Genomic DNA, 21,765 nt, shown 5'->3' on the forward strand with positions numbered 1-21,765 from the left:
GTTCTTGCATAGCAAGACCACTTAATGTTATCTCACATATATATTATTATTATTATTCTTATTATTCTTATTATAGCCAAATTTGCCACCCTAACTCCTCCCACAGTTTTTACACTACATAGACAAAAATATACCAAAACGTGCAGATTGTTCCCGATCGGATTGCTATTACTTTGTGGAACGTTTCGCCGAATGGTTCACGGAATATCGTCGTTCTTGTGGTGAAATTTGTCCCATAGGACTGTATGGCAAAGCTAGAGTGGGAGCTGGCAAAAGCTGAAAAATCAGGACATGATTTCTAAACTGCCACCACTCCCTCATTTTCAGGCCCACCTACACAAATCTTATATCAAAACGTTCAGCTATCCCTGCTGCCACTAAAAATGTCCACAGCTAAGCCATAGTCCTGATAGTTTTTACAATATGACCATTTGTTTGCAACTCACGCCACCCATTGACATTCATTGAAACTCCACTCTGCAAAGCTCACAATTGAAGGGCAATTTCTAAACTGCGACTGTGCCTTCATTTTTAATATTGCAGAGACATACTATGCATCAAAATGTAAGTCTGGGTCTTGTGATTCTCACAATATAAAGCTCTTCACTGTAGGATTTATAGTTTTTAAAATACGACCGTTTGAAGATGGCAACCGCAAAAATACTCTGACCTGTGCAAGGCTGCAGCAGCAAGTGATGTCATAGACCGGGCCTTTTGCACCTGCTAATGGTTTGTATAACTGTATGTTTTAATGTAACTGTGAAGCACTTTGGGCAACAACGTTGCAATTAAAAGAGCTATATAAATAAATAACAGTTACTCCGCCCACTCCAGTTGTAGACTACTGGTGGAGGCAAGAACACTTCACACAATTTCCCCAGAAATTGTTAATCCCTGGTGGTCCAGTGGCATTGGCTTAGCTGAGGGAGGGGAGGGGGGGTGGGCAGCAAGCGTTTACTCACCTCCCAGCAGCTCCTCCAGCTCCCCAGTGTAAATCTTGCGAGACCCGCGGCCCTCAGAGCTGGCCGCGGGTCTCGCGAGATTTACACTGGGGAGCTGGAGGAGCTGCTGGGAGGTGAGTAAACGCTTGCTGCCCGCCCCCCCAGGACCGCCGGGCTTGTAATGAGCCCGGCGGTCCTAGGAGGTATTATCGGCAATATCGGTGTGTCTATTGGCCGATACCGATATTGCCGAAAATACCGAATATCGGCCGATTATATCGGTAAAACCGATAGATCCCTTATATATATATATATATATATATATATATATATATATATATATATATATATATATATATATATGTATAATTTTTTTTTAGCATTTTTATTTATATATAGGTATATATAGTGATATATACGTATATACTTATGTATATAGATATATATTATTTTGTTCTACATGTATTTTGATATCAATATATATTAATTTTAAAATACAGTTAGAACGAAATTACGCATGTTTATATATTTATTATTTTTTAACATTTATATATTTTTTTATTATATATAAATATATATAATGAAAATTATATATATGTTTAATCAATATCATTGTACGTGTATTTTGATAATATATATATTAATATTAAAATACACGTAGACAATGTATATTTACATTGGACACATGACATGTGTGACATGTCATAATTCCCTTTTATTCCAGAAGTTTGGTCCTTAAGGGGTTAACCATCTATGTCAAATACACCATGAATCTCACAAAGGGAAGTTTATTCACACCCACAGATTTTCCAACAATGAATTCTGGGTATTGCAATTACAGCACACTGGTAAAGTGTTAAGCAATATGCAATCTACATATCGTGACAGCTAGATTTAGCTACAGTAGCATCCCCTATCTACAATGAATGGTGTTATTTGGAGGTGGAGCTTAAACATTCTCAGTCAATCAAACCCTTTTTTTAGCTTCTGCAGTATTTACTGATATGTCCATGTTGAAGGATGAGGATTTGATTTTCAGGTAAACACATTTTAGCTGGTGATTTTGCCAGAACAAACTCCAAACTACCCCAATATGAAATTATCTTCCGCACAAATTACAGATGACAGCTTCACTAGAACAGAAATAACACAAGGAATTTCTTACCAATGTGTGCCCTGTCAGAAATGGCTAATCTTTTCTCCCAGCCAGATAAACCTGAAATAAAACAAAGCACATTAACAAAATACATATGCATAGCAAAGTAGACCTACATAATGCAACAATATGTCAGGTTGTTTTTACTTTGCCCCTTTTTACAGTTCTTCTCAGCTTCTTCAAATAAGCCGGGTAGATGAATCACAACACCGTTTCCTATAAAATAAATAGGAATTTAATATTTAGGAAACTGTTAGGAAGTCAAACATATTGAATAAACTGGAGGCCTGCAAATGACAAGCATGCCTAAAAGTAAAATAATGTACTTCCATAGAGATCAGCTCTTAGAAATTGCAAAATAGAACTTAAATGAAAAAGTTATATGCAATCACAAAATATGTATTATTCATAAAGATCTAAACATGCAAGACATTTAGTACCTAAGATTGCACAGCATTACATTAGTGGATACATTTAAATACAAGGCCATGCTGTTCAAACTGGTTTGTTTTGAGTGAACCTGTCCTATCAGGTTGAAGAAAGCACATGACAACTGCCCAAAGCAACAAATATATCAGTTTGAATTAAACAATATCATCACTTCTATGTAGAGGACACCACACATTGAGCTAATGAGCTGGTCCTGAAAAGGAGGCCTTAGCTCAGTAGAGCTAAGAGAAGCTCCTTCAATTATTTTTTGCAAATCAAAATAAAATAAACTGGTAATTTAATTAAACATTTAGTATTAATAAAATTACCTATGAACGCAGTCACGTTTGGATTTATGATCCCACTTGGTAAAAGGTGAAAATCATATTCAATAGAATCAACAACAACCGTATGACCAGCATTGTTACCTCCCTAAAGGAAAAAAAAATAAAAAATAAGCAAATTCAATATGCATACAACAAGAAAATAGTACTAGTACATGAGAATTTGCTTTACAGCCCAAGCAGGTATGTTTTGTGTTAGGGTTTATTGGACAGGAATCCAAATTACTGTTCTTATACAACAATTGCTTGGAGATATTGCAAAATATTTGATAGAGTCCTAATCATCAACATTTGAGGATAGGGATTTAGGGGTGATTATTTCTGATGACTTAAAGGTAGGCAGACAATGTAAAAGAGCAGCAGGAAATGCTAGCAGAATGATTGGTTGTATAGGGAGAGGTATTAGCAGTAGAAAGAGGGAAGTGCTCATGCCATTGTACAGAACACTGGTGAGACCTCACTTGGAGTACTGTACACAGTACTGGAGACCGTATTTCCAGAAGGATATTGATACTTTAAAGAGAGTTCAGAGAAGGGCTACTAAACTGGTTCATGGATTGCAGGATAAAACTTACCAGGAAAGGTTAAAGGATCTTAACATGTATAGCTTGGAGGAAAGACAAGACAGGGGGGATATGATTGAAACATTTAAATACATAAAGGGAATCAACACCGTAAAGGAGACTATATTTAAAAGAAGAAAAACTACCACAAGAGGACATAGTCTTAAATTAGAGGGACAAAGGTTTAAAAATAATATCAGGAAGTATTACTTTACTGAGAGGGTAGTCGATGCATGGAATAGCCTTCCAGCTAAAGTGGCAGAGGCTAACACAGTGAAGGAGTTTAAGCATGCGTGGGATAGGCATAAGGCTATCATAGCTATGAGATAAGGCCAGGGACTAATGAGAGTATTAAAAAAAAACTGGGCAGACTAAATGGGCCAAATGGTTCTGCCATCACATTCTAGGTTTCTTACTTACGTTGTACATATAAAGGTAAAAGTAAGGGTGCACTCACAGAACTTTCCAAAATATATGCAGTGTTTACTGTGTTACAAAAATCACATCTGTGATTGACCTCATTCAGGTCGTTTTCAAGAACGAACGAACACAACGCGCGCCCGAGCACACACACAGTGGCTTCTTTATTTGAAGTGTGCCAAGCCCTGCTTATACATAGATTTGTAAAGTGCTTTGAAACCCAGAGGAAGACAATCGCTATAAAAAGTGCTTTACAAAAACAGAAAATTAAGTATATTGTTTAGAAAAAGGAAGAAGAAAAAAAAAGAAAGTTTAAAAATAAACAATGCAAGCTGCTTGAAACTGCTAAATGCAATTGCCCAAGTGATTATCTAGGATTACATTTACAGTTTACAAATAACTAAAGTGTGACAGCCAAGAAGAGAATGCTTTTACGAAAGAAAAATTCCTAAATCTGGTTCCTATGCAGAAAATATGTATAACATTTTAAAATAGAGCTGACATTAAGACTAAAATAATTCCAAATTTTTGCATTGCATATATTAAAGGACCACTATAGTCACCCAGACCACTTCAGCTCAATGAAGTGGTCTGGGTGCCAGGTCCCTCGGGTTTTAACCCTTCAGATGCAAACATAGCACTTTCAGAGAAACTGCTACGTTTACATTTGGGGTTAGTCCAGCCTCGCGGGCTGTCTTCCACGAGAGGCGCATCTGCGACGCTGGATGCGAATTTTGCATCCATAGGACAGCATTGAGAAATGCTTTCCTATGGACTCTTTGAATGCGCGCTCTGCAGTTGCCGCGCACTCCGCTCCACTAGGGAGCTGATGTCACCATCGCCGAGGGAGCCCGGCGCTGGATTCAGGTAAGTGGCTGGAGAGGTTTTAACCCCTCCAGCCCAGCGAGACAGGGGCAAGACCTAATAACCCTATAGTGCCAGGAAAAAGAGTTTGTTACCCTGGCACTATAGTGCTCCTTTAAGTATAAAATATTAAATGCAGAATGTATTGAAGCAGCATACATGTGCACCAAGTACACATAAACCCTGGATATTTTCTAATGCTTGGCTTTTACACAGCGTGGGAAGGTTCTTTGGAATTTTCCCACGCTGTGTAAAATGACTCCGAGCACTCCAAAAAAAAGGATTCCAAACCAGAGTGCTGTGACAGGTAAATGTAGAAGAGACTTACCTGTCAGAGCACTCGCATTGGTTGGTTTAAAACAACCAATCTGAGCGCTCTAAACCAAATTGCAGTGCGTGGAAAGGCTTTATAAGCATTTTTTTTGCGTCAGGGAGGGGGTGGAGAATAGGTCCCCCCCTTTTTTCATTTAGGGCCCCCACCCGCCGCTCATAGGTGGGGGCCGGGGAGGGGAGAATAGCCCCCCCCCCCCCCCCTATTGTAATTTAGAGCTCACACCCGCCGCTCACGGGCGGGGGCCATGGAGGACAATAGCCCTCCACCCCTTATTGCAATTTAGGGCCCCCACCCGCTGCTCATGGGTAGGGCTTTTTTTCTTTTTTTTTAAACGGTGCGCAGCATAGCAAGTAGGGGCATTCAAGATCACCCTTCTGCTAATATGGGGGTCAATATGAGTAAGGGAAGACATGGGAGGCTTAGGAAGTGGTGGGGAGCACAGCTCCCTGCCGCTTCTATCTTTACATATTGCAAGGAGGGAGCTGCGCGCCCGTAGCTCCCTCCTTGTAATAAACACAGATATTCAGTGTTAGTCTGACATTTCTATTCATTCATCTTTCTGACAAACGAATGGACAAAATTCCCATCCGATTTTCGGAGAATAGCGAATGCCCAAGTACTTAACTGGGCATGCGCGGGAATTTTACAGCGCTATCTAGCGTACATAATGAATGCAGAGTGTGTGTGTGTACATAATGAATGCAGAGTGTGTGTGTGTACATAATGAATGCAGAGTGTGTGTACATAATGAATGCAAAGTGTGCAGTGTGTGTATAGTGAATTCAGTGTGTTTGTGTAGTGCGTTCATATAATGCAGAGTGTGTGTGTTTGTGTAGGTATGTAATGTGCAGTCACAAACTCTAAAGTTTATCACTAATATATGATCTGTGTTTGATTGTGTGTAGAGGACATATTCTGTATTTCACTCATGCTGACCATTTATACCTCTGTGCAGGTTAACCTTTGTTTTAACCATTTTGCTGTGAAATCTCCCTGCACATCAAAATAAAGATTTTTTTTTTTTTTTTTTTTTAAATGGGGAGGGGGGGGGGGGGTTATTTTAATTTAAATATGTAATTTATTATATTTTCTGTCCCCCCTCCCTGCTTCTTACTTGGTCGGGGAGTGGAGTATGGCATTCCCTAGTGTTCCAGTGGCATGGATTGTGCAGTGGGGGCCCGCAGCAAGCTCTTACCATCCCAGCAGCTGTCTTCAGCTCCCCTGTCTGTCGCGGCCAGCGTAACCCATGGCAACGCTCTGACGGCTGCGGGACTCGCAAGATTTAGACAGGGGAGATGAAGGGAGCTGCTGGGTGGTTAAGTAAGAGCTTGCTGCGGCCCTCCAGGCCTGTTTTGAGTCCAGCGGCCTGGTCTGTAATATCGGCAATATTGCCGAAAATACTGAATATCGGCCAATAATATTGGACAGATCGATAATTGGTCGATCCTTGGATCAAACCCCCAAATTATACTCCAAAAGTTCTCCTGAATAAAACAAAATGCCCCCAAAGTGCTATATAAGAGACCGGACTATTTCAGTTTTTACAGTTGGAATTTGATGGGCCTATTCCGCATTTTGGGGCAAAGAATACTGTTGTAAACTTGCCTATGCCACAAGCTCCAGAAGGAGCCTGCTAGCTAGCCTCCTGCCAAAAGACTATTGTCTGTATCCCATGTGATTTTGCAGTTCCCGGTCACCTTTGTACAGTGTTCTGACCCCCTTGCCGACATGCCAGGAGATCGCTTTTTGGAGGCAAGGTGTCAGAGTCTGTGAGGAAAATTTGCTCCCTGAGAGCAAGGAGGAGCACCCGTAAATTGATTGGAAAAAACACCAAACGCTCTGGAACTATTTTGGGCAGGGAACACGTGCGGCTGTTCTGAACATTACTCCATGGCAATTCCACTACACGGATCTGAGCGCTATTTGGACAACTTGGGCGCTGAGAACAGGGGTATTCGAGGACATAAGACATGTGGGGGTATTGTATGGAGTGTGGTTTTCTGTGTGTGTTGTACCCTCTGTGCCCTGGAGGTTATTAGTTTACCGGTTATCAACTCAATTATCTCCTAGACAAAGACGCCTGGGCGGGGTTATGTGGAATGGAATGGAGACCTAATGCTGGGGGTCTGTGTATAAATGTTGTGTGCCTTGCCTAAATAAACCAGTTAAATTTTCACCCGTCACTCAGCCTCGACTAGCATTTGGGTGGACCATCTATACTCTTTGCAGGAGATCATAATCACTTGGAGCTGTACCCAGAACCCTGTTCCAGGGCTGGAAGCTACAGGGAGACCCCAGCCAAGCTGAAAGCACTACAGGTTTCCCAGCGGTGAGCCAAGAAGCGAGTTTGACAGAGGTACAGGGAGCAGTCTCACATATCATTAGTAAGTAAACATCACAGCGTATGTCACATGGTATATTTTGAGCCTTATTAAATTGCCATTATATTAGCACCGATTTCTTTCAAAGATTGTGGTATTTTTTATTTTATTTTTTACATACACATTGCAATTTAGCAGTATATTTTATGAACTTATGTTCTACTGCAATAAAAATAAAAATCGTGCTCAACTATTTCCTGAGTACAGAATGATGCCTTTCATATATCCTTGTCAAGTTTTTTTGTGAAAATACAGAGCTGAATTAATAACCTGCCATTGCAGTTGGTTTCATAGCAAATTAAAGATCGATTAATGGTGCATTTTGGGGTATACATTTTTAGCTTTATAGATGTGCCATTTTTAACCATATTTTTTCCCCAAAGTTTGTGGTATTCATTTTTTATTTTTCAATTTACATATACTTTATATTTTTTCTGTTTATATTTTAAATCTCATGTGTCCCACTGTAATAAAATTATCTTAACTATACTCAGCAATACCCGAGTAAAACACCCCAATTGTTTAAGTTTGCAAAGTAACAATTTTAATCCTTAAAATCAATACTCCAGACACCATAACTTCAATTAACGTTTGGTGCCAGGTTGCCCCCAGGCACACTTAACTCAAGGGGTTAAACCGTTCAAGAACAGTTTAATCCCAAAGTGGCCTCTAGCCCCCCTCTCGCCCTCTCTGCACGAGGACAACCAGAGTCAGTGAAATCCCCATAGGAATACAGTTGTTCAATGCGTTCATGTGCTTTAGGTCTCCTCGTTGGATGACAGAGGAGGTGGAATGCCGACCCCAGTACCGAGAGACATGGTTGCTGGAATCTGGTAAGTGAGCAAAGGGGGGACCCTAGTGTTAGGAATACAGATTTGTATTTCTAACACTAGAGAATCCCTTTAAAATTACAGTGAAACAAACAAAATAAAATAAGAGGTTTTGTTTTATTCAGAACTTGGACAATTAACTTTGTCCGTAAGGGGATAAAAATAAAAACAAGGACAACAAGGCACGCAGAGTTATCAAGAGTATAAAGGAAGCGTAAAATTATTTACCGGGAATAAGGAGTGTGTGATGTATCACAGTTACTACAAAATAACGTTAGTATGTTTTATTATTACACCATGAAAAACAACTGCCCATTATTGACAAATGAGGGTGTTGAGCTAGGCTTATGTTCTGTAAGTGCCCAGCACATCTCTGTCCCTGCACATCTAGAAAGAGAAGAAGGCAAGCAAGTTGCTAAAATTTTCCTGCTTGTTTCTTCCGAATATAAATCTTCCAGAAATGTCCAGGACAGTGCTATCTGCTTACTTGGCAGCTTTTGAAGTTTGTGTGTATCAGGTTGGGTGAGTGGCTGACAGATTTTTCTCTGCAGACACATTTTTACAGGTGTCTAGTTCTTCTAACTAACCCTTGGATGTTCTCTGGTATTTCAGCACGAGAAACATCTCATTCAAAGTCAATTGAGTTAGGCTATGTTACAGAAAGAAGGTCTGCAAACTGAAGTCAGTTTCCAGACTAACAGGTTGGTTAACAAAATGTTAAGTGCCAAAGCAGAATCCCCAAAAAACATGCAGAGTCTGTTTTAAGAGGGGGCAGAGAAAAGATACCGTATATTACGGTCCTTGCCCTGGACAGTACAGTCTGGACTCTGCATTGGGAGCTGCTTCAAACAATACTACACTGGTCCATTTTATTATGATTTATTTTTTTTATTATATTTTTATTTTTTTAAAGGAACACTATAGTCACCTAAATTACTTTAGCTAAATAAAGCAGTTTTAGTGTATAGATCATTCCCCTGCAATTTCAATGCTCAATTCACTGTCATTTAGGAGTTAAATCACTTTGTTTCTGTTTATGCAGCCCAAGCCACACCTACCCTGGGGCGCTCTCTCTCTCATGTGCTGCGGGGGGCTCCTTGTTTTTTTTGTTTTTTTAACTTACCCGGTCACCGGCGATCCCACGACGGCGACCGGTTAAGTAAAAAACCAAAGAAAAAAAAACATAGGGCGTACTATTACGACAGGAAAGTTCTGTAATAGAACTGAAACGATGATACTTTGTGGCAGTTGCTGAATAAAAGCGAAGTTATTTTTTTCACCCTACCCTTATGAAGTCCTTGGAGTGCTATTTTCTACTTTCCTGTTTATATCATTTTGCTTTATCAGCACCGGGCTCTAATATAAGACTACTGGAGTACAAGTATTTGGACATATAAAATTATATATTAATATCAAATTACACGTAGACTGATGCGCTATATATTATATATATATATATATATATATATATACACACACACACACACACGTAAATACGTTAAAAAAAATAACATAGATGTGTGTTATTTCGTTCTAACTGTATTGTGAAAATATATATATCAAAATACACGTAGAATGATCGATATATATATATATATATATATATATACACACACACACACACACACACACACACACACACACACACGTGTATATATATTTAGTAATATTTTTACATAATTAGGTATCTTAATTAATTACAATTAGCAGGACCTAGCTGACAACCCATGCCGAAAGTATAGGGAATTTAATTTGCTAGCACTATATTTAACCCTATAACTTTCCAAGACACCATAAAACCTGTACATGTGGGGTACTGTTTTACTCAGGAGACTTCGCTGAACACAAATATTAGGGTTTCAAAACAGTAAAATGTATTACATCGATGATATCGCCATTAAAAGTGACGTTTTTTTATTTTTCATGCACAAACAGCACTTACATGGACGATATTATTGCTGTGATACTTTTTACTGTTTTGAAACACAAATATTTGTGTTCAGCGAAGTCTCCCGAGTACAACAGTACCTATCATGTACAGTTTTTATGGTGTTTTCAAAAGTTACAGTGTCAAATATAAGGCTTGTGTTTCATTTTTTTCCCACATTAAAATTCTTCAGATTGGTTACGTTGCCTTTGAGACCCTATGGTAGCCCAAAAATGAAAATTACCCCCCTATGATGGCATACCATTTGCAATAGTAGACAACCCAAGGTATTGCAAATGGGGTATGTCCAGTCTTTTTTAGTAGTCACAAACACTGGCCAAAATTGGCGTGTTTTTGAATTTTTCACACACAAACAAATACCAACGCTAACTTTGGCCAGTGTTTGTGACCAAATGGCTACTAAAAAAGACTGGACATACCCCTTTTGCAATACCTTGGGTTGTCTACTACTGCAAATGGTATGCCATTATGGGTGTAAATTTAATTCCTGGGCTACTATACAGTCTCAAATGCAACGTAACCAATCTGGCGAATTTCAATTTCAAATGTAACGTGCTTTATTTGACCCTGTAACTTTCCAAAACACCATAAAACCTGTACATAGGGGGTACTGTTTTACACGTGAGACTTTGCTGAATACAAATATGTGTATTTTATTGCAGTAAAAGCAAACAATATTATGACATTGACCGTTAAAATGTCATGTAGTGGGTGTACTCAGGAGGCATTGCAGAAAACAACCTGGAGTGTTTCCTTGCAATAACTAACAACAGGCTCTCCTAAAGTCAAAAAGCAAGTACAAATGAAAAAGAAAAAATTACCACACACTTTCTCCAATTTTTGGGGCTAAAATGGTTGCATCAAAGCACTCCATATACAATATATCGGGGTGTCTACGTTTCAAATATAACACTTGCATGGCAATAAATAAAACTGGGGTACGTGATAAGTCCCAAACTAAAGATAAGCCTATCAGAAGAAATACTCAATTTCAACTCAAATTACAAGTCATACCGTTGTAACTGAACCTTCCCAAAATCCTGGCAAACCTATGCATGGGAGGCATGGTTGTACTCAGGAGGCCTTGCAGAAAACAACCTTGAGTGTTTCCTTGCAATAACCAACAACAGGCTCCCCTAAATCACATGTGTGTGTAAAAATTAAAATGGAAAAATTACCACCACACATTTTCTCCAATTTTTTTTGGCTAAAATGGTTGCATCAAAGGCAACAAAACACTCCATATACAATACCGTGGGGTGTCAACTTTTCAAATATATGCACGCACATAGCAAGAATATAAATTGGGATATCTAAAAAGAAGATATGTCAACACATGTAAGAAGTTTGGCATTGCACCCCCCAAACAAACCAACAAACCTATGCATAGATGGAATCACTGTACTCAGGGGATGATGCTACATATTGTGGTGTTATTTGGCAGTATTACATAACAGGAGCTGAGAATCCATGCCTAAAGTACAATGTGAGAAAAATAAACAAATTACTACCCAAAAGTTTGACAAAGACTGGTGGTAGAATTGGTGCATGGCAGGTGTTAAAATACCACCATTTGAAATACCCTAGGGTGTCTACTCTTCAAAAATATATGGTTTGATGGGGGTATATTACACTGGCCGGCTTCAAAAATGTCACAAATGGGGCATGGGTGCATGATGAACAGCTGTGAAAATTCCAACTTGGAAAACAGGAATGTGCACCCTCCAAATAAGGTATTTTAACCCCCAGAGAACCTGACACATGTACATGGATGTTATCACTGTACTCAGGAGATGTTGCTGAACACATATTGGGTTGTTCTTTGGCAGTAACCCTTAAAGTCCTCAGTTTGCATGAAAAGAGTCAAAATACCCCAAGTTTAATACCCTAGGTTGTCTACTTTTAAAACATATATACATGTAAAGGGTTTTTCAGGGATTCCTGGCAGATAGTGTTACAAAGTAACTTGCGTTAATTTTGAAAAAATAAAAAATGGTTTGGAAATAGCAAAGTGCTACTTGTACTTAAGAACATGTTAACATTGGGTATATCTAAAATCAGAACAAAATTTAGAAACTATGTAGCACGGGTGTTTTTTGGCGGTTGTAGTTGCGCAACAGATTTTGGGGGTCAAAGTTTGATTTTTTTTATTTTATCATATTTAATAAAAAAAATTATAGTAAATTATGATATGATTAAAATAATGGTGTCTTAGAAAGACCATTAATGGTGAGAAAAACTGTATATCTGTGTGGGTACAGTAAATGAGTAAGAGTAAAATAACAGCTAAACACAAACACCGCAGAAATGTTAGAGTCCTGGTCCTCAACGGTAAGAAAATTGAAAAACGGTCTGGTCACTAAGGGGTTAAAATAACACTATAGTGCCAGTAAAACACAAACTCGTTTTTTGGCACTACAGGGTTATTAGGTACCTCCCTCCTTCGGAGCCCCCCTCCTGCTGGGCTGAAGGGGTAAAACCCCTTCAGCCACTTACCTAAATCCAGTGCAGGGCTCCCTCAGCACTGGTGACCTCTCCTCCCCCCTGCCGACGTCGGCTTCTAATGCGCTTGTGCGGCCAGAGCCGCGCACACATTCAAACCGCCCATAGGAAAGCATTATTCCTTTGAACGTCCAGCATGAATTCAATGCGATTTTCGCGGAAGCGGCCTCAGGGAGACAGTCACTAGAGGCTGGATTAACCCTCAATATAAACATAGCAGTTTCTCTGAAACTAGGCGGACCCTGCAACCAGTCCACTTCATTAAGCTGAAGTGGTCTAGGTGTCTATAGTGGTCCTTTAAAGTGGCCTGGGGGCAGAGTCCCTGTCCCTTGACCCAAATGCACCGTTTACATTGCAGAGTTAACTCCTCTAGTGGTTGACAGTATGATGTGCATTATGAACATTATAAGTCTGTATTGAGACAAAGGTGTAATATGTGAATTTGACTGAATGAATTAAAAAATAAATTAAAATCGCATGGCTTGCTGCAGCTTTGAATCACAACCGTTGTCCAGCTTGTGCCGGTTATTTTGTTTCTGTATGTAACTTTACTGGAAATAAATTCGGATATAACTTGACCGTTTCACTGGGAGTTACTTAGGTGAATGAAACTATACTCTGCAATCAATGGAATTAGCAGATGGAGCAACATGACACATTTTCCATTTTATATGCTGAATTTTCACAAACTGAAGAGGTAAATTATGATATACGGTTATTGGGTGGGGGGAGGGTAGTCATATTTACCTGCTTTTGCTTTCTGCAGAGCAAAGTAACTGTCTCATTCAAAGCCAAAGTTTTTGATTGTGACATTTGTCTCAAAGTGGTTCATGTCCCTTTAACCCAAGCTGCACATGAGACTCCTAGACTTAACCCCTGTCTTTGATATAGCCAAATGGATTAATCCTTTCATTGAGAAACCCTACCAGGGCAGACAGGGCTCCTCCATCTGTGTCCAGAATAACACAAAGGTAGGTAGAAACATTTCATTATTATTTTAAATAAAAAAAAAAAAAAAAATGAGTACTTAACTACAAAAAAATGCTCACTACAAGTTATGGCCAGGTATGCTTGCTTGTTTGTTTGTTTTTACAAGCTAGATTACGGTGCACTGATTGTTTTTGATGATTGAGCCAGATTAATTCCAGTTCTCACAAGTAAAAACTTAACTTCCAGATGACACAGCATGGGATGAGGAAGCACATGGCTGCTTCCTGTCAAGGTGACTGCAGCTCAAGCTCGTTTAAAAATACTCGCATGCAATGGGGCCACACTCAGTACATGTTCCGTCAAGGAAACATGAGTCACAAAAATGCGGATATGGCAACGAACCCCCTGCCACATCTCCTGGTGATAGGAGCTACTGCCAAGGTCACCAAAATGAGCACCTACAGGGCACAGCTACTGCGGCATCACATCACTCACCTGTCAAAATGACCCTCACCCACTACTGGCCCGACTGACAGCATCCTGCCTGCCACCGGGGCTAAGCTCGGCTGCCCCCTCCTCGCCCATCACTGCAGCCATGGCCAGCGCTCGAGGTGCGCACAGCATGTACCATCACTACTACATACAATGCATGTCACAGCACACACGGCCAGGCCGGCCGGGACTCACCTGGCAGCGGCACACGATGTCTGCATCCTGAGCCAACATATCCACCACCTTCCCCTTCCCCTCATCCCCCCACTGGGCGCCGAGCACCACGGTCACTTTGTTGCCGGGAGCGGTGGCTGCGGGCTGCGCGCTCTCCCCGTTGCTCATTGCTGGCGACACGTTTGTCAGAGACATGGTGGCTCTCGGTATCACGGCTGGCGTGGACAGGATGGCGACGGAAACCTGGACTTCCTATAGCTTCCAGTAACCTAGCACATCACAACACGGCACGCGTGGAGTGCTCGATACTCCTCCTTCCCGCTTCGAGTCTCACTGGTATGTGTGTGTGTAGCGCTGGACTGCGAGTTTACAAGCAATTGAAATTTGTTTATCGCCACCTGCTGGTGGAACTCAGTCGTTACATTAATATTCTGGTGTGTATTCCCCCTACCACCGCAATTCTATTCTCATTATGTCCATTCTGTGGGCCAGATATTGTCACTTGCCGTTTTTTTTTTTGTTTTTTTTTTGTTTTTTTACATATGGATGCTTTGAAGGGGCTAGCTAGAATCTGTTTACATGCAGATGGATGAAAAGTTTTTGAGGCCCATTAATTGAACAGCCAACTGTTGGAAATTAAAAACCTTATTGCAAAATAAATGAAGTTATGGACTAAATTTAAAGTGATACTCCAGGTTGCTCAAGTGCTTTATGCGTAAAAAGTGTGTTTTTCAATTGACAAAAAGTGCAGATTTCAGTAGAAACTGGCACTTTTATATAGTATACATATCATGACTGTCAATAAGACAACCTGACCAGTTACGTCCTGGTTGCTTAACTCTGAGGAGCTAAACTTGAGGCAGCAATTGCACAGAGCACCTGAAAAATTGTCTTTCTGTTTTGAATCTTTTATCTCAGTCGGGTTAACCCTAAGACATATCTGGAGTTTCTCACTTGTATGTAGACTTGTGTCACGACTACCAGTGTGGTCCAACACGCAAAACTATGTAACATCTACACATAGACTATAGAAGATAGACAGAACGTAAACCAGTCCTTAGAATGGTCGGGTTAATACGTTGAAAGACAGAGAATGGTCAAGGGAAAGCCGAGGTCAAGGAAGCCAAAAATACATGAGATCAATAAGGAAAGCCAAGTCAGGAATAGCCAAAGTCAAAATACCGGGAAGATCAAATAACAAGAACAAGGAAAACGCACTCTTGGGAACTAGGAACTGAAACCACGACAGGGCAATGAACTAGGGAAATTCATGGGTTTAAATATCCCTCCTTGGGCTATGATTGGTCAGGGCTTGGCCTCTGACAGCAGAGCATGCGTGTGCGGCGACGTTGTTCGCGTGATTTTTCGGAGGCGGGGCTACAAATGGATGCAACCTCGCTGTCGGCGCCTTCTTGGATCCCATGTGGAGGGGACGGACGCCCCAGTGTATCGGCTCTCGACTCGCCGCTGCACAGGTAATTTGACCTGTCTGTGTGGTTGCACCGATGGGGTGCGACCACATGCAGCCGCGAGCCGGAGGCCATGACATGGTGGAGATACACATAGCTGTATACAGTGGTGTATTTTAAGATGGTGCTGCCCTAGGCATTTCAGATCTCGGGCCCCCCCTAATTTAAATATACGCGCCCCTTCCTGCCAAGACCACACCTCTTCTTGTTAACTAACACACATTTTGACTGACAGACACACACTCACAGACCAGCACACACTCTCAGATACACTGACATACACACACACATACACTCACTGATTTGACACACACTGACAGACACGTCCACTTACTGACAGACATGCACTATCACTCAGACACACACATTCACTGAAAAACACACACTCACAGACACTCACTGACAGACATACACACACATTCACTGACAGACAGACACAAACTCACTGACAGACACACTCACACATGACACATATGCACTGACTCATTTTCCCCCAACACTCACAATTCTTATTATTTTTTAAAGTTTAAATCCACCCAGCCTCCCTACTTTTGGGAGAGCTGGGTGGATTTTTTACCTAGGATCCAGTGGGGCTGCTGGGCAGGAAGGCGGGCGTACATGCAGGTGGGCAGACATGCAGGCAGGCAGCCGCACTTAGCTGTCAGCTAGGGAGCTGTGATCTCCCTGCTCAGCTCCTTTGCGCCCCTCAGAGTAATGCCGGGAGCTGGACTGACGTCATATTCCAGATCCCGGCATCACTGCGGGTCACGCAAGAGAGCTCAGGGGAAAGTGCTCCATCGCCGCCCGCTCAGGAAACAACTGGCTGCCTGCCCCGGGGAGGCCCAAAGGTGGCCAACCAGCCAGCTCTTGGGCCTCCATAAAACGAGGCAAACAAGGTGTAATCACCTGGCACCCCGACTGGGTACCTCCGTTGTAGGATGCTCTTAGCGCTTCCTGAGGACTCCAAGCACTGCAGCAGACACCACAACCACCGAACCAGAGAAGCATACGAATGCTCTCAAGCATATGAATGCTTTAAACAGCTGAACAGGAAAAGCATACAATCAGCTTACACTCCTGGCAATCAGCATACAATCCAATTCCCCCAATAACGAGACGACACTTCGTTTTGAGGTCAAGCAGAACTGACTGTACTGGCACATACAGACTCTTTTATTCACAATCCACAAACATAGTACTGCCCACAGGGTTTTGAAATACAACCAATCAATCCGTACAATACACACAGACACTCCCACACAAAATCCTCCCCTCTGCCTGTGATATGATTACTGAACACAATGGGTAATATAATTATCACAGGCAGAGAAATAGTTTTATAAAACATATCACAGGGACCCATATCCGTTCAGTAGTTTGGAAGATACAGTTTAATGCAGATTCCGCAAAACATATACAGGCTATATGAAAAATAATTACTGTATAATGTGTCCCCTGTTGTATAGTTTAAAACTACTGCACGATGTCTTTGTGCACCAAATACCGGCGAGATGGCACCGCGTAGAAAAGTCCAAACAGTGTCTGTGAGTTAAAATTGCCGCCATCCATTGTTCTCACCATGTGCTTCGTACATTGTTCTCACCATGTGCTTCATCCATTGTTCTCACCATGTGCTTCATCCATTGTTCTCACCATGTGCCTCTGATACATGAAATGGTGGCCACCCAGTAACTCCACAGTATGTCCCCAGATGGTTCTTAAAGGACAAGAAGCAGCATAATAAAATACAATATGCCCAAATCAGTTCCTAGAAGGGCAATACATCCCAGGGCCATAGTCGCAGGGCAGGGGGCTGGCAAACAGTGTCTGTGAGTTAAAATGGCCCCCATCCATTATTCTCACCATGTGCTTCATCCATTGTTCTCACCATGTGCCTTTAAAACATGAAAAGGTGGCCACCCAATAACTCCACAGTATGTCCCCAGATGGTTCTTAAAGGGCCAGCAGCATAATAAAATACAATATGCCCAAATCAGTTCTTAGAAGGGCAATACATCCCAGGGTCATAGTAGCAGGGCAGGCCCCTCCAAAGAGGCCCCTCCAAAAACCAGTGGCGAGGTCACTTTCGCCACATATCTCCCCTTTGGGGGGTAGACTAACCAGATACCTGACCTTCTGTCGGTCGGTGCCTGAGTTAGTCTGACAACCCACCCACAACAGTAAGGTACAAGAGCAGCCCACCCACAACAAACAGTTACTGCACCTGGGTATTCCTCTGAGGTCACTGGGTAACACGCTGTGGGGGCTTGGGGGGCAGAGGCTAACTGCGCTCTGCCCCGATGCCAGCACTTCTGCTTGGGCAGCTGGGTTAGGCCTTGGCTGTGGAGGAGAAATAGTACTTACCCCCTACTCCTGGTGTCCCTGCGAGGGTAGTTGGGGATCTGGACAGGCTGTGCAGCATCCCTGTAGGTCGAGTGCAGAGACCACGGTCCCATCTGCACCTTCTGGGAGATTAGTGTCTCCCCTTTGTGGGGTAAGTTGCCACTGGGGAGGAAGACCGGTTGTCTTCTCTCCCTGGAACTCACACTGCCACTGGGAGGAAGGATGGCACCTTCGGCTCCCTGGAACTCACACTGCTGCTGGGGAGGAAGTACGACACTTTTGGCTCCCTGGAACTCACACTGCCACTGGGGAGGAAGGAAGACACCTTCGGCTCCCTGTAACTCACACTGCCGCTGGGGAGGAAGGATGACACCTTCGGCTCCCTGGGGCGCACACTGCTGCAGGGGAGGAAGGGCGACACCTTCGGCTCCCTGGAACTCACACTGTCGCTGGGGAGGAAGGACGACACCTTCGGCTCCCTGGAACTCATACTGCCGCTGGGGAGGAAGGACGACACCTTCGGCTCCCTGGAACTCACACTGCCGCTGGGGAGGAAGGATGGCACCTTCGGCTCCCTGAGACTCACCCTGTCGCGGGAGATCGGGGTTGGCTGCCCAGCATCCCTGTAGGGCCGGTAGAGAGACCTCGGTCCCATCTCCACCTGCCATCTGTGGGTCTTCCCAGGACCAGTCTGTGAGGTCCCTCAACATTTGCGAGTAAGGACCACTGGCTTCCGCACCTAGTAAATCCGGCTGCTGCTGGGGATCTGCCCAGCATCCCGTTGGGCCCGGTGGAGAGACCTCGGTCCCATCTCTCCCTGCCTGTTGTGGTTCCTCACAGGACCAGTCTATGAGGACCCCTACTTCGGGTTCCTCTGGCCGCCTCAGCGGGAAACGGTTAACCTCCTTGAATGCAGCCTCTCTTTGGCTGCTGTAACACTCCTTCCGCTGAGCATATTCTCTCTCTTTCGCCAGCCGGAATTCTCAGTCCATCTTTGCGTTTCGCTCGGCTGTGACCTGGTTCCAGATCGCCTGAAATATATCCATGGGCACATTATCACCATACTGGGCCACTCGCTGCCTCACCTCGGCCAGCCTATCATTGCCAGAGCCTTGCATACTTGTCTGCTCCAAGTCGCTGGATACCTCTGCTCCCAGGGGCGCTGCACGTGTGCTAGCGTTGCCCTCAATTTGTACACGAACGGTGTCTCCGAGCTGCTTTACCTCGCACTAGGACGCCATCCCACCTCTTGCCACCAATGTAACGGATCACCTGGCACCCCGACTGGGTACCTCCGTTGAAGGATGCTCTTAGCGCTTCCTGAGGACTCCAAGCACTGCAGCAGACACCACAACCACCGAACCAGAGAAGCATACGAATGCTCTCAAGCATATGAATGCTTTAAACAGCTGAACAGGAAAAGCATAAAATCAGCTTACACTCCTGGCAATCAGCATACAATCCAATTCCCCCAATAACGAGATGACACTTCATTTTGAGGTCAAGCAGAACTGACTGTAATGGCACATACAGCCTCTTTTATTCACAATCCACAAACATAGTACTGCCCACAGGGTTTTGAAATATAACCAATCAATCCGTACAATGCACACAGACACTCCCACACAAAATCCTCCCCTCTGCCTGTGATATGATTACTGAACACAATGGGTAATATAATTATCACAGGCAGAGAAATACAGTTTTATAAAACATATCACAGGGACCCCAAAACAATAACCCCAGTAAAGTATATCCTCGGAACCAGGGGATCTGGGTGAACCACATATCCTATATTCACCCAGATCCGTTCAGTAGTTTGGAAGATACAGTTTAATGCAGATTCCGCAGAACATATACAGGCTATATGAAAAATAATTACTGTATAATGTGTCCCCTGTTGTATAGTTTAAAACTACTGCACGATGTCTTTGTGCACCAAATACCGGCGAGATGGCACCGTGTAGAAAAGTCCAAACAGTGTCTGTGAGTTAAAATTGCCGCCATCCATTGTTCTCACCATGTGCTTCGTACATTGTTCTCACCATGTGCTTCATCCATTGTTCTCACCATGTGCTTCATCCATTGTTCTCACCATGTGCCTCTGATACATGAAATGGTGGCCACCCAGTAACTCCACAGTATGTCCCCAGATGGTTCTTAAAGGACAAGCAGCAGCATAATAAAATACAATATGCCCAAATCAGTTCCTAGAAGGGCAATACATCCCAGGGCCATAGTCGCAGGGCAGGGGGCTGGCAAACAGGCCCCTCCAAACACCAGTGGTGAGGTCACTTTCGCCACACAAGGCATTAAATTAGCCTGAGCATTGGGGGGCAGCGTTTTTTGCCGCCTCCTGGAAAGTGTCGCCCAAGGCAAATGCCTGGTTTGCCTTGCGGTAGATACAGCCCTGGCTATGTACACATTGATGTGTGTGTACATGTGTATACTTCCACTGACTCTTTTTCCTTTTTTTGTAGCAATTGCACAGAACACCTACCTTGTGTAGTGGTCTTAAAATAATATAGTATATAGTAATTTTAATGTGATTATTGTCAGTTGATTGTTACTGTCTGTTGGAATTGTTTCAGGAAGTGGTCTGCTATATATCCCTTGGGGGTGTTTGTCAGTTGACGGGTGCTAACTGCTCAACAATAGGCAATATTTGTATTTCCGAGTAGCAGCAGTTGTTTGTCTTTTGTTATTAAACACCTTTATTCCCTCATCAAGCGATGAAGGTATACACTTGCATGGACTTCTCATTGAGCTGCATTACAAAGTCTGTTGTAGTAAGACAGCAGCAAAAAGTCTGGGCTGGGCTAGAAGTGGAGAACTTGCAAAGGCTTTTGGAAGCTGTTTTTAGATACATCCCAAATAAAAAATGTATGCCTCCCTAGCGGGACAGTCCAGATTTTGGTGTGCTGTTCCATCGTCTCTCATTAGTTCCACATCTGCGGACACCAGGAAACTGTCCTTGGGCAACACAGCACAATGGGCTTGCACAGTCAGCAGGCTGCCTGTCATGTGGCAGGTCCAACATTTTTTGGGCTAGCATACCCCCTTTTCAGATAAGACTGCCCCTATTCTGGATGGCCCCACCCATTGTGTCATCGCTAGTGTTAAGCATATAGCCAATACCCTCTGAGAATGCCTTTTCCAATTAACCAGTCAGAGGCCAGAGTAGTGGAAGTTTAGGATCACGTCTTTATTGCACTAGAGACAGGATGGTGGAGGAAACCTAGGTTTCCTTTAGTTTACAGTAACCTAGCACATCACAACACGAAGAGAAGAGAGAGAACCAAAGAGACAGAGGACTTGTAATGTTGTATATATACAAGTTATCATTTACAAAGGAATGTTAGCTTCTACCATTTCTCACAATATAATACCCATACTTATTGTTAGCACTTATCTTGCAAAGAGGATTTGAGAGTGGGAGCGGTAACATCTATTACATAAAAATTATATTGCTGATCACATACTTTTGTCTATTAACACTACCATTAACAGACAGCAAGCTTATCTAATATGTTAGTTGGATTATACTGGTTTGTATTTCAGCATTACATAACTATATGGATATTTGCCACAATCCCTCCTCTTGAACAAGTGATTAATTTCACATCATATGTTCACAATCCACCA

At 42.6% G+C, this 21,765-nt stretch overlaps 1 protein-coding gene across 1 annotated transcript in view; it reads right to left on the reverse strand.

Moving 5' to 3' along the window:
• LOC134587171 (adenylosuccinate synthetase isozyme 2) overlaps positions 1-14,651 on the reverse strand; it is an 82,531-nt gene extending 67,880 nt beyond the window's left edge. Inside the window, exons 1-4 of the mRNA XM_063443359.1 lie at positions 14,330-14,651; positions 2,856-2,958; positions 2,245-2,313; positions 2,107-2,157 (exon numbers count right to left, since the gene is read on the reverse strand). Coding sequence (XP_063299429.1) covers positions 2,107-2,157; positions 2,245-2,313; positions 2,856-2,958; positions 14,330-14,503 — 397 coding nt within the window. The 5' untranslated portion in view covers positions 14,504-14,651. The remainder of the gene's footprint in view (positions 1-2,106; positions 2,158-2,244; positions 2,314-2,855; positions 2,959-14,329) is intronic.
• Positions 14,652-21,765: the final 7,114 nt, after the last annotated feature.

This window comes from Pelobates fuscus, chromosome 2, assembly GCF_036172605.1.
Source record: "Pelobates fuscus isolate aPelFus1 chromosome 2, aPelFus1.pri, whole genome shotgun sequence".
NCBI classification, from domain to species: Eukaryota; Metazoa; Chordata; class Amphibia; order Anura; family Pelobatidae; genus Pelobates; species Pelobates fuscus.